Source organism: Trichoplusia ni, chromosome 4, assembly GCF_003590095.1.
Source record: "Trichoplusia ni isolate ovarian cell line Hi5 chromosome 4, tn1, whole genome shotgun sequence".
NCBI classification, from domain to species: Eukaryota; Metazoa; Arthropoda; class Insecta; order Lepidoptera; family Noctuidae; genus Trichoplusia; species Trichoplusia ni.
In genome coordinates, this window is record NC_039481.1 from 18,394,523 (window position 1) to 18,415,822 (window position 21,300).

At 40.3% G+C, this 21,300-nt stretch overlaps 3 protein-coding genes across 8 annotated transcripts in view; 2 read left to right on the forward strand and 1 right to left on the reverse strand.

Annotated features, from left to right (window-relative positions):
* Positions 1-492: 492 nt before the first annotated feature.
* Positions 493-5,483, forward strand: LOC113493418 (splicing factor 3A subunit 1). The gene is made up of 8 exons (XM_026871392.1): positions 493-755; positions 1,342-1,506; positions 1,745-2,865; positions 2,958-3,149; positions 3,420-3,690; positions 4,051-4,184; positions 4,638-4,793; positions 5,236-5,483. The coding sequence occupies exons 1-8, from the start codon at positions 638-640 to the stop codon at positions 5,335-5,337; spliced, it is 2,259 nt and encodes a 752-aa protein (XP_026727193.1). The 5' UTR covers positions 493-637; the 3' UTR covers positions 5,338-5,483.
* Positions 5,484-5,515: 32 nt separating this feature from the next.
* LOC113493419 (xylulose kinase) lies at positions 5,516-13,386 on the reverse strand. Its single transcript, XM_026871393.1, has 11 exons — positions 12,953-13,386; positions 12,351-12,433; positions 11,489-11,639; positions 11,114-11,287; positions 10,114-10,347; positions 9,544-9,700; positions 7,813-8,073; positions 7,398-7,571; positions 7,141-7,238; positions 6,905-6,989; positions 5,516-6,700 (listed from the first exon to the last, which is right to left on the reverse strand). The coding sequence occupies exons 1-11, from the start codon at positions 13,007-13,009 to the stop codon at positions 6,585-6,587; spliced, it is 1,590 nt and encodes a 529-aa protein (XP_026727194.1). The 5' UTR covers positions 13,010-13,386; the 3' UTR covers positions 5,516-6,584.
* A 6,066-nt stretch (positions 13,387-19,452) lies between these two features.
* The window catches only part of LOC113493421 (diacylglycerol kinase theta), a 30,007-nt gene continuing 28,159 nt past the window's right edge, over positions 19,453-21,300 (forward strand). For all 6 annotated transcript variants that reach the window (XM_026871404.1, XM_026871403.1, XM_026871398.1 and 3 more), the window contains exon 1: positions 19,453-19,674. In XM_026871404.1, coding sequence (XP_026727205.1) covers positions 19,545-19,674 — 130 coding nt within the window. In that variant the 5' untranslated portion in view covers positions 19,453-19,544. The remainder of the gene's footprint in view (positions 19,675-21,300) is intronic.

Sequence of the window (21,300 nt, forward strand, 5' to 3'; positions counted from 1 at the left end):
GCCGAAGTTCAAAAAGAATGGACTTCTCAGACAACTCTATGGATGATTATGTTTGCCCTTCTTCTGTGGCTGCTCACATATCTTATGGTAATGACTTTAACCATGTGCTTTGACATCAGCTTCCGTTCTCTTGCGGGCATTACTGGCTTTATACCCTGGTATAATGCAACGTCTTTGATGACTAATGAAGAATTTTCAAGATACGTTATAATATTTTAAATATTGTATTGTTTGTAAAATAAATATAAGATTTTTGATCTACAATTAACGTTTTTTGTTCTTATGGCACCTACAAAACATCTAATTACCTGAGACTCAACTTAAAATACAACACCAAGATTCAATATTACAAGAAGACAAAGCTGCAAAGATGTAAGGTATTACTGATGACCGCAGTCAAAGACGGAAGACTACATTTTGTCACTGCTCTATCAAGGCGCATATGTTATCTGTGCAAGATGGTATAGATCTGTGACACCAACGCTTGTCACATTCAATTGACAAATGCTGTGACAGTAATATTCTACAATTTGCGTCATTCGTTGTTTGAGACTCGTGTATAAACATGATAATATTTTGTTATTTCTAAGCCAGTTAAGCAATAAAGTGATATAAGTTAAGTGTGTGTAAGGCAGCCATGCCTTCTATCGATGTGTTGCCTCCTCCGGGGCCGCCGATGGAGATGCCATTGGAAGAGCCCCAAGCTCCGCCACCACCTGTAATTGGCATCATTTATCCTCCACCAGAAGTGAGGAGTATCCTTTTTAGTACAATATAATGCAAATATGGTTTGTTAAAATGTTAACGTTTCGGTAGCGTTAGGCAATGTATACTACAAATCAAAGTTGTCACATAACCTAATTCATGTACCCAAACAATGCAAATTATATACACAGCGCCACCAGTTAGCTAAATGTCGAATGTATGTGTAGTATTTATGCTTAAAAAACATATAAATCATGACCTACATAGTACTTTTGTAAAACTTTATTTTCTACATTTACATATCTATGTTCAACCTCTACTATTTGGTACCTGACTTACCTGTTGATTACCTGTTCTTAAGTTCAATACAGGGAAAAATATGTGGAGAGTACAAAATGAAAAACAAAACAATGACACTATGAACCACCATATATGTAGTGTTAATCATTTTTTTCATGTGTTGCATATTTGAATGCTGTCAGTTGCCAACTAACCACTTGTCAGTGGTAGATTGTGGATTGCCAAAAACAATTTGATATTATTTAAGCCATACAACTACAGAAATATCAATATTTTAATGAATTGTCAGTTTAAATTTTCAGTATTCAAAATTATTTCTTTAACCGCCACCCCTAGATATTGTTGACAAGACTGCAAGTTTCGTGGCTAGAAATGGACCTGAATTTGAAGCCCGTATCAGGCAGAATGAACTTGGGAACCCTAAGTTCAACTTCCTCAACTCCGGAGATCCCTATCATGCATACTATCAGCACAAGGTCAAGGAGATCAGGGAAGGAAAAGGTAAATATAAAGTGTTTGTTTTTACTCTTCTATTGGAAATTTTATTTAATCTGGCCAGTGCTGTAACTTGGAGAGTAATACATACATTACATTTTGTCATTTAAACTTCAGTACTTAGGTTTTATCCCTCTTGTTGTTCCTATGTTACTGCACTGGATTTTTTGCCTGTTAATTGTACCTAGTTCTGCCACTCAGCTTTTGGTGAGTTTGATCATAAAAATATTTTTTGTGTATTTAGCTCCTGACCTGGCTGCCTTGGTGCCCATGGGAGCTCCCACTATGATCCAACGTCCGGGGTTGGCGCTAGCCACCGCGCTGCGCCAACAGGAGCTGCTGAAGGCCGCCGCCCCGGCCGAGCCGCCGCCGCCGCGCGACCCTCCGCCAGACTTTGAGTTTATTGCCGACCCACCCTCTATATCAGCTTTAGAGCTCGACATCGTCAAGCTAACTGCTCAATTTGTGGCTAGAAATGGACGTCAGTTCCTCACAGACCTCATGAAAAAAGAAGAGCGTAACCATCAATTTGACTTTCTGCGACCACAGCACTCACTTTTCCAATACTTTACACGTCTCCTTGAACAGTACACGAAAGTACTGTTACCACCAAAGGAGTTGGTATCTAAACTTGCAGCTGAAGTTCGTAGCGGAGTGTTAGAGCAGGCGCGGAGCAGAGCCGCCTGGCACTCACACCAAGCGCGACGCAAAGCTGCCGACGAAGCCAAAATTGAGAAAGAGCGGTTAGCTTACGCGTCCATTGACTGGCACGACTTCGTAGTAGTCGAGACTGTCGACTACCCTGCCGGTGAGCCTGGTGACTTCCCGCCTCCTACGACCCCGCTTGAAGTCGGTGCCCGAGTGTTGGCGCAAGAACGTGGGGAGGACATCACACACGGCAACGAAGACGACGACACAGAAATGCAGCTTGAATCAGAGTCCGAGTCTGAGTCTGACGGGGACCTGGCCGAGATGGAGGACCGCACGCAGCAGCAACAGCGGCCAGACGATAACCGCGTGCAAGATATGGAGGAAGATAGCTCCTCTTCCGACGATGAAGGTCCTTCGGATTCTGGGCCGCGCGCTCCGGGAGACGAGGCACCGCTGCCGCCGCGGCCTGACCGCGTGGTCGTCAAGAAGTACGATCCGAAGCGTGCGCGGCCGCAGCCCACACCCGCCTCGGAGGAGTGGCTAGTGTCGCCCATCACGGGAGAGAAGATCCCCGCCAACAAGGTGGCCGACCACGTGCGCATCGGGCTGCTGGACCCGCGCTGGCTGGAGCAGCGGGACCGCGCCGCCGCAGAGAGGACCGACCGGGACGAGGCGCTCGCGCCCGGAGCCGCCATCGAGGCCTCGCTTAAACAGGTATGCTGCATGCGTTACGATTTAATACATTTATTGAGACACAAAAATAAACTGTTTCCAACTTTTTATTAAATCTGTTTAAAATCCCATAGCTCGCGGAACGTCGTACGGATATCTTCGGTGTGGGTGACGAGGAGACGGCCATCGGTAAGAAGATCGGCGAGGAGGAGCGGCGCCGCGACGACCGCGTCACGTGGGACGGGCACACCTCTAGCGTGGAGGCCGCCACTAGAGCTGCTCGTGCGCACATCACGCTCGAGGACCAGATACAGCAGATACACAAGGTATTAATCACTAGTGAATAGGATTATTGTTATAGTTGTACTTATTTTTTAAGGCAAGACTTCATTAGACTAAGAAACAGCACCGCAGTCTATTATTTTATTCTATAACTTTCTCACAAAGAACCAATAAATACGGATTCATCTTACATATTATTCAAAAGGGGCAATTGTTTAAAAAAGTAGGTTTCTTTGCGTTAATAATATTACCATCACTTCCATTTTGGAATACTGTGATTCCCTAGTGTTACCACATGTGGTATGTTCTCATAGGTCAAGGGTCTGCTTCCTGACGAAGAGAAAGAAAAGATCGGTCCCAAGCCGGTGGGCGGCGGCGGGGCGGGCCGCGCAGTCGGGGCGCGCATGGCTCCGGCCGCGCCCCCGCGCCCTCCCGCGCCCCCCGCGCCCGCGCCCCCGGCCCCGGCGCCTGTACTGCTGCAGCCGCTGCCGTCGCTCATGGTGTTGCCGCCCATGGCGCCGCGCCCGCCGCTCATCCCCACACCAGTGGGTGCCGTCGCCGCTGTAGGACCTGTTGGTACTGTCGGTAAGTATTTTTTTTTATCAGCCTCCATAGTCGTTTTATTTCTCAAGTTGTTTCTTCAATCAAATGTTCTAGTAAATAAAAAGTGCTACAAATTTAAGTTGCATTCCATTTTTAAGTACTTTCTGGTTGCTGGCAGCATACATGCATAGGACATGACATAATGACATATATGATGCCTGATCTGGAAGGCAGTTAGAAGAGCTTCTCCATGAAACGACTCAACTTTCGGCTCGCTTTATTCTTATTTGAAACTTTGATTTCAAAAGAAAGAAGCCACCTATAAAGTTTGTTTCGTAAAGTGACGATTATATACCGGACTATTTGTACGAGTCTCCATGTTTGATTGCGTGCGTGTGGCAGGCGCGGTCCCGGCGGGCGGCTTCCCGTTCCCGGAGGAGGAGGAGGCGCCGGCCGCCAAGCGCGCGCGCACGGAGGACGCGCTCGAGCACGAGCACGCCTGGCTCGCGCGCCATCCCGCGCCAGTGCCGCTGCAGGTACTATACACTACTGTAATATTAAGTCAAAACTAAAATAGTTAGCATTCTTAGAAATTTTTATATTTAAGTTTCTTCTCTTATCTACATAATAATTATTTTTATATTCGGCCAACTTTAAACGTACTTACTATGATACTGACTTAATGTTGATGTTGAAATGTGCTTCTTGGTTGCTTAATCAAAATTTTTATTTTTATTTATTTTGTTACTTACATACAACGCCATCTAGCTTCAAACCAAGCTACTATGAGTACTAGACAACTGATAAACATACTTGTATATTTCTAAATATTTTTTAATATACATATATATTATACCCAGCTACACCTTTGTCCTGGGTAGAAATCAGACCCACGACCACCAATATAGCAGTCCACGAGACTAGCAGGCCAGTTAAGAAAAATGATGCTTTGAATAAATATTTTATGTATTGTATGATGTCTTGTCCAGATCGCGCTCCCGTCGCTCCCGGAGCGCACGGAGTGGCGTCTGGACGGTCGCGCGCTGCCGCTGAGCGTGTCGCTGGCGACCTCCGTGGCCGAGCTCAAGAACATCCTGCAGCGGTCCACCAACATGCCCACTGCCAAGCAGAAGCTGCACTACGAGGTATCCTTATCATACGTCCACTTGACCGATATAGCTTCATGTTCTTTGTATCTTTTTAGACTTCCTCATAGAGATATTTTAATCCTTGTGTCGGTTCCCAAACATTTACAACAAACACCCAGACTTAAAACCAGCTTTTGTTTATCACTCAAATAAGTTGTCATTGATTGAACCCTACACCCTGAAGCGCGCACTGAGCTTGACCTTATTTACCTACCAAGACCTAAGTTATACCTTGGCTATCCTTGCAGACAATACAGAAATGTTTTTGTGCATAATAATATAATTATTGAAATAAAAAGACTATTTGTTAAGGTTACTTAACACCTCAACTTTTTCTAAATTAGTCAGTGTGGCGAAAGATGAGTGAATCTCAAAAACTTCAAATCTAGCTATCTTTTTTATGAACTAAAATTTGACTTGTACGTGTTTCCATCCCCAGGGCTTGTTCTTCAAGGATACGAACTCTCTAGCGTACTACAACGTGCCCCCGGGCGCGGTCATACACCTACAGGTCAAGGAGAGAGGAGGACGCAAGAAATAACACCTACCCACATAAGCCCACTGCTTCAGGGTGCCCAAATAGCTATCTATACGTTTGTTGCCAGCTTAAAAAAGCTCTTGGTAGTTTATGGTGTAATGAAGTTTAAGAACGTTTTCGTGACATGAATAAAGATATCTATGACACAATTTTCGTTTTACTTTGTCAATAAAAGCCAATATTTTTTTAGCAAACATTTATTATAAAAGTGTATAAAAAAATAACAAAAGTACAATATATAACAAAAAGCTCTAGTCGCATTGCAGATCATGGTTTATGAACCAACAAAACAACGGAAGGCTGTATGATTTACTAACACCACGTCAAAAACATTATGCCTATAAATAGATCTAAAACGGAATGTGAATGGAATATTGCACAGTACAGCACCATGATTTATGTCAAGTATAAAATGTAAATAAAATCTGCTTTTACCCAAACTATGTAGGGGTCATGTTCCAAAATCCAGTCTTACTGAATTCAGTTTAACATATTTAATGGAAAAACTTCCGGGTACCACCCAAACAAGTGTTACGTGTAAATAAAATGTCTTTATAAAATCATAAACTACCCTATCCACCCATAAACAACCGATATTTCTTGTTATCCTTTAATTACATGAAGAAGGATTATTCTGATTATTTCACACTCAAATTAAATATCAGTTCTTTATGTATGTCGAGTTACAGAACTCACAAATCTGTAGTGGAATCATCTTACAACTACGATCACAAAACCTCAGATTCTGAACGATAATAATAACAAAATTCAACACCTTAACAAGTAATAAATGCCGAAGCTATATCAAAATGGATGGAATGTTTCCTCTTAAAGTGCCGAATAAGCAGCAAGTGTGCTAAAATATAAGCTTTCGTTAATATTTGATTATAACTGGTAAGCGTAATTAGCGTTACGTCATTAAGTATATTTCGTTAGATAAACTAACATATTGGCTGTGGAGAGGTACTTGAACTAAATCCTGCCACCATATTGTTTTCGTTTCGTATAATAACACATTGTTCGGCAAATCTTTAGTACTTGGCCGTATACTATCGTAATTAGTACTAATAAGGCACTGTATTGTAAACCCCTTAAGCGCATAAATTGATTGATTTTCATACTTCATTCCTCTGTACCAAGATTCACAAATGTTTACTTGAATTGGCAGGAAATAGCTCAAGTTTTAGCACCATCGTTATGGAATAATTAGTATTTACTTATATGCGGAATATTAGTAAGATTGTTATTAATTAGGCGAGCTTGGGAATGGTTTCGATCATCTCTCGGTAGCGAGCCAGCATGGGAGTGTAGATCTCGTCGTGGTCGGGGTACGGGGTCGCTACCGGAGTCACCTTCAACTCCGATCCTAGGTGAACACACAAATAATTAGTTTATAGTGAAACTTTAGCTCTTGTCTAACTAACTTAGTATTAACATTTTCAAAGCACAAAAAGGTCCCGAGGAGAGAAAATGGTGCAATTATGTCGGTGGATAGAAATTCAGCCAGTGTAATATGAACCATCATGGTATTTGTCTTTATAGTATTGTTGCACATAGTGTGAGGACTCACCTGGTAATTTAGTCCCTGTGACAGCGCTCCACACTTCGGCGGCGCGTATCGCTGCTCCCAATAGTGCGGCGTTAGCGTGCTGGTCCTGGAAACATATTTGTTTGTTAGTCTTTACTTTATCTATGTTTACCTAAATCTTGTGATTACTATAAATCACAAGGTTATTCATAATAACCTTGTGATTTACAAAATGATAATATCAAAATCAGTTATTTTAAAGATCTTGATCATGTTACCTGCACGTAAACGGGTGTATTGAAGACGTCTGCAAATATCTGCAACAGCTCCTTGTTAACTGAAGCACCACCCGTCGCTATCACGCGTGAAGACTTGTCTGAAATACAGAACAGTCTACAATCATATCATGAAAGAAAAACTTATGGCACATTATTAGTTTATTCATAATAATTATATTATTCCGTTTGTATGAGGTCCAACAATAGGGCAAAGGTGTCCCTTTTTAAAAGTGTTACGAGTGAAGCAGCCCGCTCACCGAGCGTGAAGCCCATGTCCTCAGCATGCGCCCTCCTGGCGAGCGCCTGCCCCTCCAGCAGCGCGCGCGCCTCGTGCTGCGGCGCCGCGCGCTCCCGCGCCCGCCCCGCGCCCTCGCGCAGCCAGCGCCCCGCCGCCGCGCGCGGGACTATCTCCGCCGTGTCGTAGTAGATGCCTGACGCACGGAACGATGCAATGAGGCATTCAGTCGATTATGTACTATGCTTATACGAGAAAAGACATTGTAGGATACCGACGTCGATTATAAAACAAAGCAAAACATTTGAATAATATTAACTACAAAAGCCACTACAAGCTTTTAACAGCTGTAAGGATTAAACTAACATTACTAGTTCTGAGAAAAGAAACTCAAGATGTTATGTTTGTTTCAGATTAATAATAATCTCTAAACTCACCCATGTATCCCATATTTCCCCTCACTGTAGACCTCAACAAATCGTTGAAGGCTTCCCAACTGGGCCCGGCCAGCCTATCGCGATGGTTTTGCCTCGTCAGAGAGCCGTTAGCGAAGCACAGCAGCGCCATGTACGGGGCGTCAGGAGTGGGTCCCACGAGGACATGCCCAGCGCTGGGCGCGGCCGGCGCCTGTAGGCCCAGCAGAAGCGTGTCGCTGGTACCCAGCGAGAGTCCTACCCACCCCGAGCGGAGGCGAAGACCTGAACAATGAATGTTGTGTTTATCTAAATGCAATAATTATATTTCTTTATGCTCTGATTCTGTAAAAACTGCCCAAATGCAAAGTTACAGCATGATTTTGAATTTTAAGTACTTATTGTTGATATTGTTTTGGATATTTTATTTGTTCAGATGTTCAAGGAAGACAAAACCTTCAAGACTGCGTTTTTTCAGAAGTAGTTTTTTCAAAATCAGAAGATAGCTATAGAAGCTATCTTCTGATGAAAAGTAAAAGAATAATATAAATGGCGTTTTTTTGCTAACCAATTCTATGCTCTATCTATACATTCTGAGGTCTTTGTAACAAGTAAACAAGTGTAAATACGTGAAGTGTTTGCAAACTATTAAATCATAGTTACTGATAGCACGCGTCTTATCGAGCAAGTGCATGATAACGGATTTCACGGCTTATCTTGAAAGTGGATTGAAGCAAACATGTGATCAATGTCATGGGAATGAATGGAAGTGCGGTGGCCAAGTCGCTTAAAATATGAACTAGTGTACGTCAGATAGAACAAATAAAAAACAACATAAAATATGCAACAAAGAAAAATGTTGTATAATGTTTTATAGATTGTTTGACAGATACCAAGTTGCAATAACATTTTAGACCTATATTCTAAGTAACATTCATTTTCTTGTGATTTTGGTCATTGCGACATGAGTACTGCTTTTATAGCATAATATAATTATAGTGTTTGCATTCAATTAAGGTCATCAAAGTTCAGAACATTATGAGATAAAATAAAGATTTGTATTTATCAATATCGTTTTTATCCAGTTTTGCACTTTTGTGTAAATTAACCCAATTACTGGTGTAACTTTATTTATTTAATAATTTTGCTCTATTCAAAATCAAAATCAAAAGTTTTTATTTCAAGTAGGCCGTTTTCCAGGCACTTTCAAAACGTTAAGGTGATGGCTCTAGTTGCGCGGTTCCAAAGTGTCACTCTTATGGAGAAGAACCGGCAAGAAACTCCATAAGTTACTCTTTTTGAAAGTAAATGTAAACAATATAATTTTTACAAATATTATGTTTATGCAAGAACAGCGTAAAATGGTAAAATGATAAAAAAAAAAATCCAACAATGGAAAAAAGGTAAATTCTACTGGGTTTTACACTTTTGATGCATTTACAAGGCAAAGGCGAAAAAAAAAGCAAAATGAATATTTTACATGCATCAAATAATATGTAGTCCTAATTAAATTGCACTGACAACACTAAAGTTGTAGCATTTAAAGGAAAGGTACCAAGGTTTACGACTACATCCTTACCGCAAATCTAAAAAATGAAGTAAGTTGTTCTAGATGTTTGAAATTTACTAGCCTTTGGACATCTCACTGTAGAGCAAAGCCTTAATTTCATTTCTCCACAAAGGGTTATTTCTAGTTCTACCCTTACCAGTCTATGTTCCATTTATAATTTCCAGTTAGGTATTTAAGTTACATACCTGCTAGAGCAGAGCAGTTGTCTCCAGTAAAGGCGACAACGCGGCACTCAGGTTTGAATCCGTAGCGGCCGACGAAGTACGGAGAGATACATCCCACTACCGTGGCGCTGGGAACAGGAGTACCGAGCTTGGTTGCTAGGTTCTCGTCGCCACAAGCCTGGTGATAAAGTTGTGTTTGTAATTTATGGATTTAAAAGTTCTTCCTCTTACTAATAATTTGATGGTTTTTATTTTTTACAAAATGGAGATTGGCGATCTATTCACCAGCGTCGAAAGCTGCTTAGTTCCTATTCGCACCTTTGCACAAATTAATGCATGTATCGGGTTCCAGAGTAATGGATATTAATATTCCTTGTATCTCTTTTCTTTCACGGTATAACTTCATGGAAAGATACCTGGGCCTTTATTAAGGCGTACCACGGGGGCACAGGTCCAACATGTACAGGCCTTGTTGAGAACTTTAACATTAATGTAAAGAGGTATCTATAAGGGATCAATCACCCCCGCTCTGTGGGAGAAGAGAACTTTTGTTACAGTATTATAATTGTTATAGGATATTAAAAGACTCACTTCCAAAGCCTTATCATCCCAGTTCATAGTTCTAATATCGAGCAGGTTCATCCCGGAGCCGTCGGCGAGGTCTATGGGCGCTATGGTCCCGGCCAGCAGCGAGCAGGCGAAGCTGGACACGAGCGAGATGCGCGAGGCCGCGTGGTAGGCGCGCGGCCGCGTGCGGAACATCTTGCGGATCTGGGGACCTGTGAAGCGCTCGTAGGCGCGGGAGCCTGTGATGCGAGATAACTCCTAGGGATAGGGACATAGAGATTATCAATTTTGGAAGATTATGAAAGACATTTAACGGTTCTTCGTAGATCAGAAATGAAGTTTTATATTATTACTGCTGTGTAAATTTTATTTAGTTAGTTAAGAAGACTGACTCCTTTACGAAAAAAGTGTTACTATTAAAAGTACATTTGTTTGCACTCTAGCTATGTAGAAGTAAAAAACTATAAGTTTAAAATTATTTCAGGCGTGTGATTTCTAAATTGAATTCTCGTGGAAAACCTGATAGATTTATCTATATAACATTTTTAAGGAGAAAGTCAATGCTCAGTGTTTCGAGCATTATGATACAGAACAAAATATTAATCCTTTTTTTAGTTCCTAAAAATTTTCGACTATTATAAAACAAAATTAAACAATACACAATTCCAAAAATTGAATTACCAAAGACATTCTGTCGTGAAACTAGCTGTTGCCCGCGACTTCGTCCACGTGCTTAGAATTTTCCCCGTTTTTTCCACATTTTCCATTATATCTTTGCTCCTATTAGTCGCAGCGTGATGTTATGTAGCTTATAGCCTTCCTTGATAAAAGGTCTTTTCAACACAAAAAGATTTTTTCAATTCGAACCAGTAGTTCCTGAGATTAGCGCGTTCAAACCAACTCTTCAGCTTTATATATTAGTATAGACTAGAAAAAAAGACGCCTTGCACGCACTATAGAACATTATCTCGCCTCCACAAGTACAGTTCATTACGGCCTAACAGTACAGGTCCAGGTGTCTCACCTCAGCTCCAATAGCTTCCTCCAAGGCCTTACAGTCAGCAGTGGTGCTGGAGTCCATCCACACCGGCGAGTCGCACACGAAGGCGGTCGCCAGCTGCGTGTGAAGGAACTCGTCCGGAGACAGCTTGGACAACTTGGTTTCAGCATCCTTCGACCACCACACTGATCCGTGTTGCTGTTAATAGTGTATAAGGATAGAATTATGAAAAGTGTAGTTAAAGTTGGTATAATTCAACAAAGTTAGCAAATTAAAAGGTAATACACCTCTAAAATCTCAAGTTGGATACTAAGAAATTTAAGTTAAACATGTAAATTAGTAGTATATATAATTATAATAATTCAAGTGTTATAATAAAAGTTTGTTTTAGTGTCTTACCTGGCCAGCCCCTGAGAGAGCCTCAATGATGGAGAAGTCCACTCCAGCTACCACCAAGCGGTCCATCACCATGTCTAAAGCCTTCACCCATAGCAGGGGTGGTGCTGTCACCTCCCCACGCCCCTCGCCACGCACCACACCTCCCGCCGTCCTATGAACAAGGTAAAATTTATAATAGAACCTTATTATGGTGGGTTATAATAAAAGTAAAATTACCTAATAGGAGAAAGATCAGGCTTCAACTGAGTATGGATGAGTATCCTAAAACAGACATAGGGACTGCAAACGCAAACCAGCATTAGACTGCGATAGACAAAATTAATTAAAAGTAAAAAAAATAACCATTGTAGGGCGAAAGTGAAACATAAAAAACTTCTATTTCAATTTCCTAAATAACTTTCAATACACTGCCAATTACAACTAACAATAGACTTCATATAAAATGTAATAAAAATGCTGTTATGAATGTACTTTCTCTTCAGAATAGTTCTGGTCAGTTAGAATACTATACAAAGAACATATTTTCATCATCATTTTAATCAAATATTGAATGTTATTGTAAATCTGCTAAACATTTCCTAAGCAGTTCAATTAAATATAAATTATGTTTGTAAATAAAATTGCAAATAAGTCATTTAAGAATTCCAATACTCATGACCATCATTACTCAGCAGCTAGATAGTTGAAAATATTTATCTGTTAATCAAAGATTAAAAATCTTCAGGATAGTGTATCATAATGATTAAGATATTAATAATAAGAAAAAACAATAATTAAGATATTTATTCTTAAACTAACAGGTATTTGTAATTCATGTAATAATTATTTTCAAAAATACTTTTTTCGTTATATTATAAGGTACCTGAATTCTGGTAGGTCCACATCAAACTCAACTTCAGCCTCATGCAGCACCGAGAAGTCTTCACCTATAACAATGGCTTTTAACTGAAACCAACAATATGAAAACAGGTTACAATACAAGAAGAAAAAATAATTAATTCAATTAATTAAGATAATTAGGTACTTAGATTTAAACGAAAAATACGATAGCAATAAAATTTAAGTTTATGTGATTCTAATATGAAAAAAATATGTTGGGTTAATAAAAACAAAACACATGTCGCAATTAGATAATGAGTTTGTCAAAAAACTTGTTTGAAACTCGATCGCTGTACATTTATTTAAATACTATTTAAATAATTATGTTTCCTTTCATACGTTGTTATTTTCATTGATTCTACCAGTTAACAACAAAATTCTTTAAAACAAAAGAATTCAAATAAAAGTTAAACATAGCTTCAATTGTTTATCATATAATTTTACGGCAATAATTTAGAATAGCGAATATCAAAATAATAAATGACACGCGAATCTAAACCAGTGGTGATGGCGATCATTAATAAATTTAATTGTAACTATACTATGATAACATTAATATTATCAAATAAAAGTTTAAAAACTTACCCTTTGAGTACTAAAATCGAATCCCAAAAAAGTTTTTTTCTTTGAATCCTCAGTCATTTTTTTTATATTTTGACAGCGCGGGCGGGCAGTGACACGGCTCTGCGGTGCGTTCAGGAACGCGATATCGACTCAGCTTTCGTGACTGAATGCCGTTTTGTAAAATTCCAACGCGATTTCACGATATCATTACAGTATTTTATTAGTCTGAGTATATAAATTAATCGTTGTAGTCTAATGTTTGGAACAATTAGATAAAGAAGCAAAACAAGGTCACTATTATCTCATTTAAAGTAATTACGTAATCGGAACTATGACTCTATCTACTAAATGTTATTAACTCATAACCACACCCTGAGTCTGATAATATTTATTTTTGCAATATTATTCAAACATTAGGTACAGTCGACGCGAAACAACTATTCAGTTGAATGATGCACTTAAACTGATTCAAATTCCAGAATGAGCAAAATATTTTTCATGTAGGTAGTAAACTTGGTGTAAATTTATCTTAAATATTTATTTAGGTAATCTCGGATTTTATCATTTTATAACATTAATTAAGACGAAGAGAAGAAACATCGAGAAGATCAAGTATTAACGAATAAACAATTAATAACTTTAAATAAGATTAGGTGTCCGGTGGCATTCTCAACTCGAAAATCAGCCGAGCATAACGACACACAGCAAAACAGTTAGTTATGTTGCATTGTTAGCCTTTTAAGTTACGTGCTTGCTATGAATCATAGCGTGGTGCCTACCTAGCATGTAGGTAGGACGGGTTCAGTGACCTATATTTAATAACATACTTAACACCGACGGGTACTCATGGTTAATTGAACAAAGCCCCTAATATTAGACCACCGATATTTTTTAAATTACCTTGCTATAACATAGCCGATGCCTTTACCTGTATTAGATAATGTACATTCCTTGTCCTATACCACGCTCCGAAGTAGTAAGTTTGTTAATTTTGAATTTGAGATTTTGTTTATCAATTTGACTTTTGTCTACGCTTTTTATTTATTTAACTTAAATGACTGGGGATGTTTTGTATATTAGAGTATCACCTCATTATCAGCGCCTTCAATTTAAGATTGCCGTGTATCTAAATATTTTTGCTACCTGCACAGTGTTAGGCGTTTAAATGGGCTTAACCATGGGCTTAACGCAGAGGGAAGCACACGTGATTTATAAACTACAAGCTCAATGAAAATAATCAAAAGTAAAATTTTGCAGACGTGACTAAATGTGTTAGATAAAGATAGAATACTTTAGTAGGTATTAGTTAAACAGGACTCTTCTGATCAAAATCTTTGGATGTAGCTGTATCATTATACTTCTGTAGCTGCGCAATTTTTTTTTGGTTGCCTTGGTTCGTAAAGAAGCCCTTGCGGGACCCATAAGTATGAAGTTTATAGCCACGCTAGACTTAATCAATTGATGCATTAGACAAAAATTACGTTATTCTCGAGACTTAGCCTGGATATGACCAAAATGGCCGTATCCACACACACAAACGTTGAAACACACACAAGTTTCCGTGTGAGCTTACAAGGGTGGCATGTAACGTAACTAATCGTATGGAAAACCTACACGGGTGGCGAGGCGCGCTTTCGCCGGCTATATTTAACTGTGCCACCCCTGCGGCCCTGTGGGACGGCCTGGACACGGTGCGCGGTGGGACGAACGTTTACGCCTTTAAACTTCAAATACGTGTCAACTTTGTTGCCGTTTGATGAAGGTATTAGTGGAAAGGCCTGGTTCACTTGCTGGTTGGCTTCTTTTTTTAAATAGCTGTCAAAATATTGATCAGTTTGGGAGGCGGTAGAATTTGTAAGCATCTAAAACTAGGCGAATTTACTGATTCAAAGTTAAAGACTAGCAATTAAACCAATCTGCAGATAGTTGAGATAGAGATAGACTTATCTGCAGTAACATTCATAAAGAGACAGCATCTTAATAGGATAAATTTTAATCGTAACCTATTGATGCGAAACCATTCATATAATTATAACGATAGGTCTGGGCCCCAATTCCGCTTTTTACAATTGCCGATTAATTAATGGAAATTGGATTAAAATTGATACTATTCGTATTCTCCTAAGAATTAAACCAACACTATAATGGGCCCTGTTAATGGTGATGTTTGACATTAATATTTTTTTTGGTTCTGTTAAAGTATATTTTCCCGTCACAACTTTTAGGTGTCAACAATTAAGTAGGTACGAGTAGGTTAATGAGTTAGTAGGAACAACATCTTCGAATAGAGCCCACATAAAGCTAAGACCCTACCATATCTACAATCCATCAAGGTATCGTCGTAACTTATCTATCTAGGTACAATACTTTTTCCGGAATTTAAGGTATCTTTAATAATAGATACTGTCTTTTACTGCGGTACAAACTATCGATATTAACTGCGTCAGTAAAAGCAATATTGTGCTACCTAACTATGTAACTAGACTTTAAAGACATTTCTCGCTACAAATACAAAATGGCAGCGTCGGCAGAGATAGGCTCGCATCCTGTTTCAGCGCTTCGGGAAGCGATACTCACTCCATGCCTAGGTGAATACACAGTGTACGATGGAAAATGGAATTTTATAAGAGATGCAATGTTACAGCGACCCATTTACTGCACTAGCTATGTTTTGAATAAATATTGTAAGGTAAACAAGCGGTTGCGAAAAGACTAAATGTTAGTATCACAGAACTGTCCTCGACGAAAATAGATAGGTATACTTGACAATAAGTTAGTATAAAACAATTATAAATTCTAATTTAGTTCTAGTTTTTTTGCCTTTTCGTCAACCGTGATTCGCGTTCATGCGGTACAAGTTGCTGCGTAGCTGTAGCTCTGTAGTACGTGCCGCGCAAGATAGGTGGCAATACCGTCGCATAGTTGTTTTTAGACGTCACACGTTATTTAGAATATCGTAGATTTTATTTCTTCATATAGGGAGAAATATTTTTATATTATTGTACCTCATCCTTGTCAACTTCGTACTCACCAATAAGGTGGTGTTGTATTGGTATAAAAAAAACAAAATCGGTGCAGAACTTAGGTCTGGATTCCAAAAAGTCGCACGCATTGAAACTAAGCAATTCTATCAACTGTGAAATAATTGGTAAGTAATGGTAAAGTAATAATAGCCTGCCTCTTTAACGAAGAATTGATTCTCATAAAACACGAGTGATCCTATAGGGGTTCCGTTTTTGTATTCAGACGTACGGAACCCTAAAAAGTAAATAAGTTATACATTTTGGTAAAACTTGTTGAGATTCTTGAGCGTTTATTTGATATTTTTAATATTTATTGTTTACTGTTTAAAAGTATTGCATTTATTATGCAATCCTTTTAAAATCGAACACTTCGCTGAGTAAGGATACTTCGTATAAAATAGAGCGACCTAGCGATGCAAAAGAAAATTAATTTCACAGCACAACCTTTCACACTTCCTACACTGAATTAACAAATGAATTTTTTTGGGCTTGAGAAGAAATTACGTAACAACTTCAGGGCAGTCACTTAGTCTAGAGTCACGACTATTAAAAATCAATCTATAAAGCATACGTTGTTTAAACAAATGCAGTGAACCTCTAGGTATAAGTAGTACTGGTAGTACATATTTTCCCCTTCAGATAAGTTTTTTTATTTCCCATTATATTTTGCAGGGTTTTCTATGTTTATCCTAGTTTACCTACCATTGATATAACTTGCACACACAGAGAACAGAAATACTAAACTTTCGATCCCATACTACTTACTACGATCAGGATTATCTTTGACACCATATTTAAAAGTCCGTTCTCTAATTACCCTATTCGACTGCACGGGAGCCGAATAGTTGAGACCACCGCGTCAAACCCGAGCTCTGAGCACGGCGTGTCACAAGTTCGATCCCTGCGTAGAACAAGCATATTATTATGATCCATGTATACCTTGCCATTTTGATCAATTGTATCTGCTTTGTGTCCTTATTTATCGTTTTTAAAATTACTATTTAAGCATGTAAATTAGACTTAGGGAACTTGTCTTGTCTTTTATTTAGTGATTGTGAGTTTCAGAAAGATATTCTTATGCTGCCAAAAGTGTCGGCAGTCCGTGGAAGTAAGATATGATAATACTATAGAAACCTAATTCATATGAACTGTTTAAGTGGACACAAATCAGAAAGCCATGATGAATAGATAAGTGACTCGCATTAACCAGTTATTTAAAATATTTGTAGTCATTTACAATTTACGTTATCTATACTTCTATACTAACATATAAAGCTGAAGAGTTTGTTTGTTTGTTTGAATGCGCTAAGCTCAGGAACTACTGGACCAAATTGAAAAAATATTTTTGTGTTGAATAGACCATTCATCGAGGAAGGCTTTAGGCTATAAACCATCATGCTGCGACTAATAGGAGCGAAGATACAATAGAAAATGTGAAAAAAGAACAGGTCAGGTTTAAATCAAAACTTATATCTTCTACCCAAGGGGACGAAGTCGCGGGCAACAGCTAGTTTAAAATATTAACAGGGAATAAATGGGCTTCTTCAATGTTCTGAAAACACATAGAAAAAGCTGATGCAGTGTTTGATAAGACTTTTTACCACTTCATTTTCCTACGTCTAGGCTGAAATGATAATAATATCTGAGCCCAGGGCTGTCTGGATACAGTCACCGTCGCTTCTGCAGCTTCCTTCCGTTTTGCGAAGCTTGTGCAGGTGGTTGGATTTTTAATGATGTCTTGTACGAGTATGTACAGTATACGGAGGGATTTCCCATAAATCAAATTGAGATTTTTTTTATTCGTAAATAATTACCGTATTTAGCACCGAATTCTAAGAAAAATTTAATCTTCATCATCTAAAATTAGGAGTATCTAGGAACTAAACTAAACTAATATTTACATTTTGAAAGCTATATAATATAAAAAGAAAAATATGCATTATTTACAAAGCGTCAAAAAAGATATCCTCATCCCTGCCAAAGTCGGGAAACGAGCCCAGAAGGCAGCCAGCCTTCTGGGCTGCTGAAAAATTTAATTATGTTCCAAAGAACGTTAATTTTGGACTTTTATTTCAGATCGCTTTTTTATCAAATTAAACTGATGACTTCTATGAAACCTGTCTAGTTAGGTATTATTTCCCTAAAATTAAGTAAGAAGCTTAGAGTCTAGTCCAAATCAACCCTAAGATTATAGGGGCTAATAAGATAGGAATATCAACAATTTGAAAATAAGAAAGCTATCTAAAAATACCTCTTTTAAATCAAGGAAAACCCGACTGTACTGCTCATAACATATAGAGAAAAAGCGCGAAGAAATATGATAACATAAATACTTTAAAATCGTATACAAATCAAACTCAATGTTTAATTATAGTAATTTATTTCACTCTTACTGTTAAAAGATAATAAATAACATAAAAATCAATCAGCTCCATCATTTAGACTGTTACGTGCTAATGGCCAAGCGCTAAATGCTGGCTGGCAAGACGTATCATAAAGAAAAGTATTTTTATTTTTAAACGGAGCGTGTGCTTTTTCAGCCTATTCGGTAGAAGATTTTTGTTTATTCGTTTTTCGGAATCGACAGGTCGATTTTATTTGAGTGATATTCGATTGTAGGATTTAGTGTGTAGTGTGTATGTATGGTGTGTGAGGGCGAGTCCGGTCGGTGGTGGTGGTGCGTGCAGTGCGTGCGGTGCGTGCGGCGCGAGTGGCGTCTGGCGGTCGGGCCGCGCCGCGAGGATGCTGCGCCTCTTAATATTGTAAACAAGAGCTTTTTCGATTGGTGGGCGGCAACGCGCATGTTTCGCGCGACGTGAACTTGTAGCGGCGTCGCGTTTATTTTGTTTCGTAGCATTTTTACGAAGAGACTTTTTATTTACAAAAGTATTACGTATTTCAATTTTATTTAGTCACATACTTGAGTTAAGAAAAAACGTTACAAGTTCATTGAAAACCAAGTCTCCTATAGAATATGTATATTTTTATGGTAACCATTGAAATCACAAGGAAAATAAAAACTCAATGCAGTTCTTATCCGATAAAGTGGTGCATCTGAGAACTTTCGACTCCATGATGGAATTATTATTGTAATTTTTATGATACATTTAATAATCATAACTATTTTTCAATTGAGTTGCAACCCTACAAGTAAAAGCTTGTCAAGATTGTTGAAATAGATAAACTCACAGCAAACGTTATAATGTGTACTATTGTTAATCATACGGCATTGTCCACAGCAAGTGTATAGTATGTATGTTTCGAGAGAGGAAAAGCTGTAAAGTAGGCAATTGTAAGCTAGTGTCATAAGTTGAGAAACGTTTCCAGAGATAAGAGTGGAAATCGATTGTGCGGTGGCGTGTGTTCGCCGGCACGAGGTCGGGGCTGCGTGCGGCGCTGGCGGGGGCGCGGGGGCGCGGGCGGCAGCGGGGGCGCGGGCGCGGGGGGCGAGCGCGTGCGCGGGCCGGCCGGGGCGCGGGCGGCAGACGCGCCGCGATGGTGGGCCGCGACAGCCGCTCGGAGAGCGCGGCGCGCCCCTGGGCGCCGCGGCATGAGTAGCGCGCCAGCCCGGCCCGGCCCGCGCGCCCGCCATGGCGCAGGCCGCGCCCGCGCCCCATCGCACCCACTCCTTCGCGAAGAAGACCTTCCACAAGCCGACGTACTGCCACCACTGCTCGGATCTGCTGTGGGGCCTCATCGGGCAGGGCTACGGCTGCGAAGGTACGCGTCGCGCATGCGCCCCGCGTGCGTCGATACCGGGCCCGCGCGCGGCCGCCGGCACGACCAGCGCGTTATGCAACCCGGAGCCCGCGGCCGGCCCCGGGCGTGTCCGCCCCGGCGCCCGCCCCGATCGATACCGCCCGGCCTGTCCCGGCCCGCTCCGGCGTGCCTCCGGCCCGCTCCGGCGTGCCTCCGGCCCGCTCCGACACGCTCCGGCCCGCTCCCGGCCGGCTCTCCGCCGGTTCACGTGCACGCCCTGTGTCGCCTTGCACTTGAAATTTCAAGGACGTCGAAGGCCGCCTGACATTCATAGTTCTTTGGAGTAAATTGTCGCTGGTGCACGTGAGGCGAGGCATGACCACATGAGACTTGGTAGTGTAAGTCCCGCGGAGAGTCGCTCGGGAGTCAGCAGCAGCTGCAAGGCGAGGGTGTCGGAGGCAAGACGAGTGAGCATCCGGGAGCATATCGATCGATCTGTTTTGTAAGAGGTTTTTTAGAAGCGGTGAGGCGGGGCGGGGCGCGGCGCTGCATCCCCGCTCGTGTGTCCTTAGCTTTAAGCTCCATGTTGTGACCGTGCCCTCGCGGCTCTCCTGGTAAGTGAGCAGTAGCTGCGGCCGGACGCGGCCTCGTCTTCACCAGATCATGATATAATTACGGGATGAGAGGACATCTTGTTTTTGCGCATTCTGTTTTGGTCCTTACAGTTGCTTTCTTAAAATGTTACGTGTACGAGCTGAAAATCGATTAATGTTTTTACTCGGTCTTTGCATTCACATGAGTGAGTTGACGTGATGTGCTTTTTACTTACTTACTCCATCGTTTCGGAGATGTGTAAGATAGAGTCGGAGTAGGAGATGCTAGCTCTCTCTCTCGCGCGCTCCGTCTCCCTCTCTCTCCCCTGCATTACTAGGTATTACTAATTCATTGGTTTTGGTTTATGTAGCGTATCTGCAAGTTGTAAAACAGTAATATTTGTTAATTAGTATTGAGGTTTTACAAACGGGCGCACTTGAGCCACATATAATAAACATTACATAATGCTCCTGTTAGATTTTTCCTCGTAATATCGGGCGCTACGTCACGTCACAGTATTGTTTAGGACAACATAATGGGAACAATGAGTAATATGTAGACTAAATTAAAGTTGATAACATACGTGTTACATTTGTGGGGATAACTGATTTTGGAACGGGATAATTGATGATTGAAGTCTTTGGTAGAGTCGTAATAAGAACAAAAACATAAATGTAAGTGATAGGTTTTAAGTAGTACCAGTTTGGTACCGCGGGGCTGCGTGTCTCGTGGCCGGCGGCTGTGGGGCTGTGTATTGATCTTCACGCCACGTCTCTTGTGGATTGAGCCGGGAGACGCGAGCAAACGACTACAATCAAACCAAACACAATTGTTGTAACTTTACATTACAAGGCACTACTCGATTCTTATAAAAAATAGCCGAACTTGTTGGTCACAGGACATTATCGATGAACATGATATTTCTGTAAACAAAAATATTACTTTTTTCCAATAATACAATGCTTTCGATTTCGAAAACGAAAAATCAATATCACTTGGAACAAAATAAACTATTTTATGCAACAGTCTATTAACGATGTAAAAATCATAACA

Coding starts and splice junctions, on each gene's coding strand:
- LOC113493418 (XM_026871392.1), top strand. CDS start 638: ATGCCTTCTATCGATGTGTTGCCTCCTCCGGGGCCGCCGATGGAGATG. Junction 1,507..1,744: donor GGAGATCAGGGAAGGAAAAG/GTAAATATAAAG, acceptor TTGTGTATTTAG/CTCCTGACCTGGCTGCCTTG. Junction 2,866..2,957: donor TCGAGGCCTCGCTTAAACAG/GTATGCTGCATG, acceptor AAAATCCCATAG/CTCGCGGAACGTCGTACGGA.
- LOC113493419 (XM_026871393.1), bottom strand. CDS start 13,009: ATGACTGAGGATTCAAAGAAAAAAACTTTTTTGGGATTCGATTTTAGT. Junction 11,640..12,350: donor GTGGACCTACCAGAATTCAG/GTACCTTATAAT, acceptor CCTTGTTCATAG/GACGGCGGGAGGTGTGGTGC. Junction 6,990..7,140: donor ATACACCCGTTTACGTGCAG/GTAACATGATCA, acceptor ATATGTTTCCAG/GACCAGCACGCTAACGCCGC.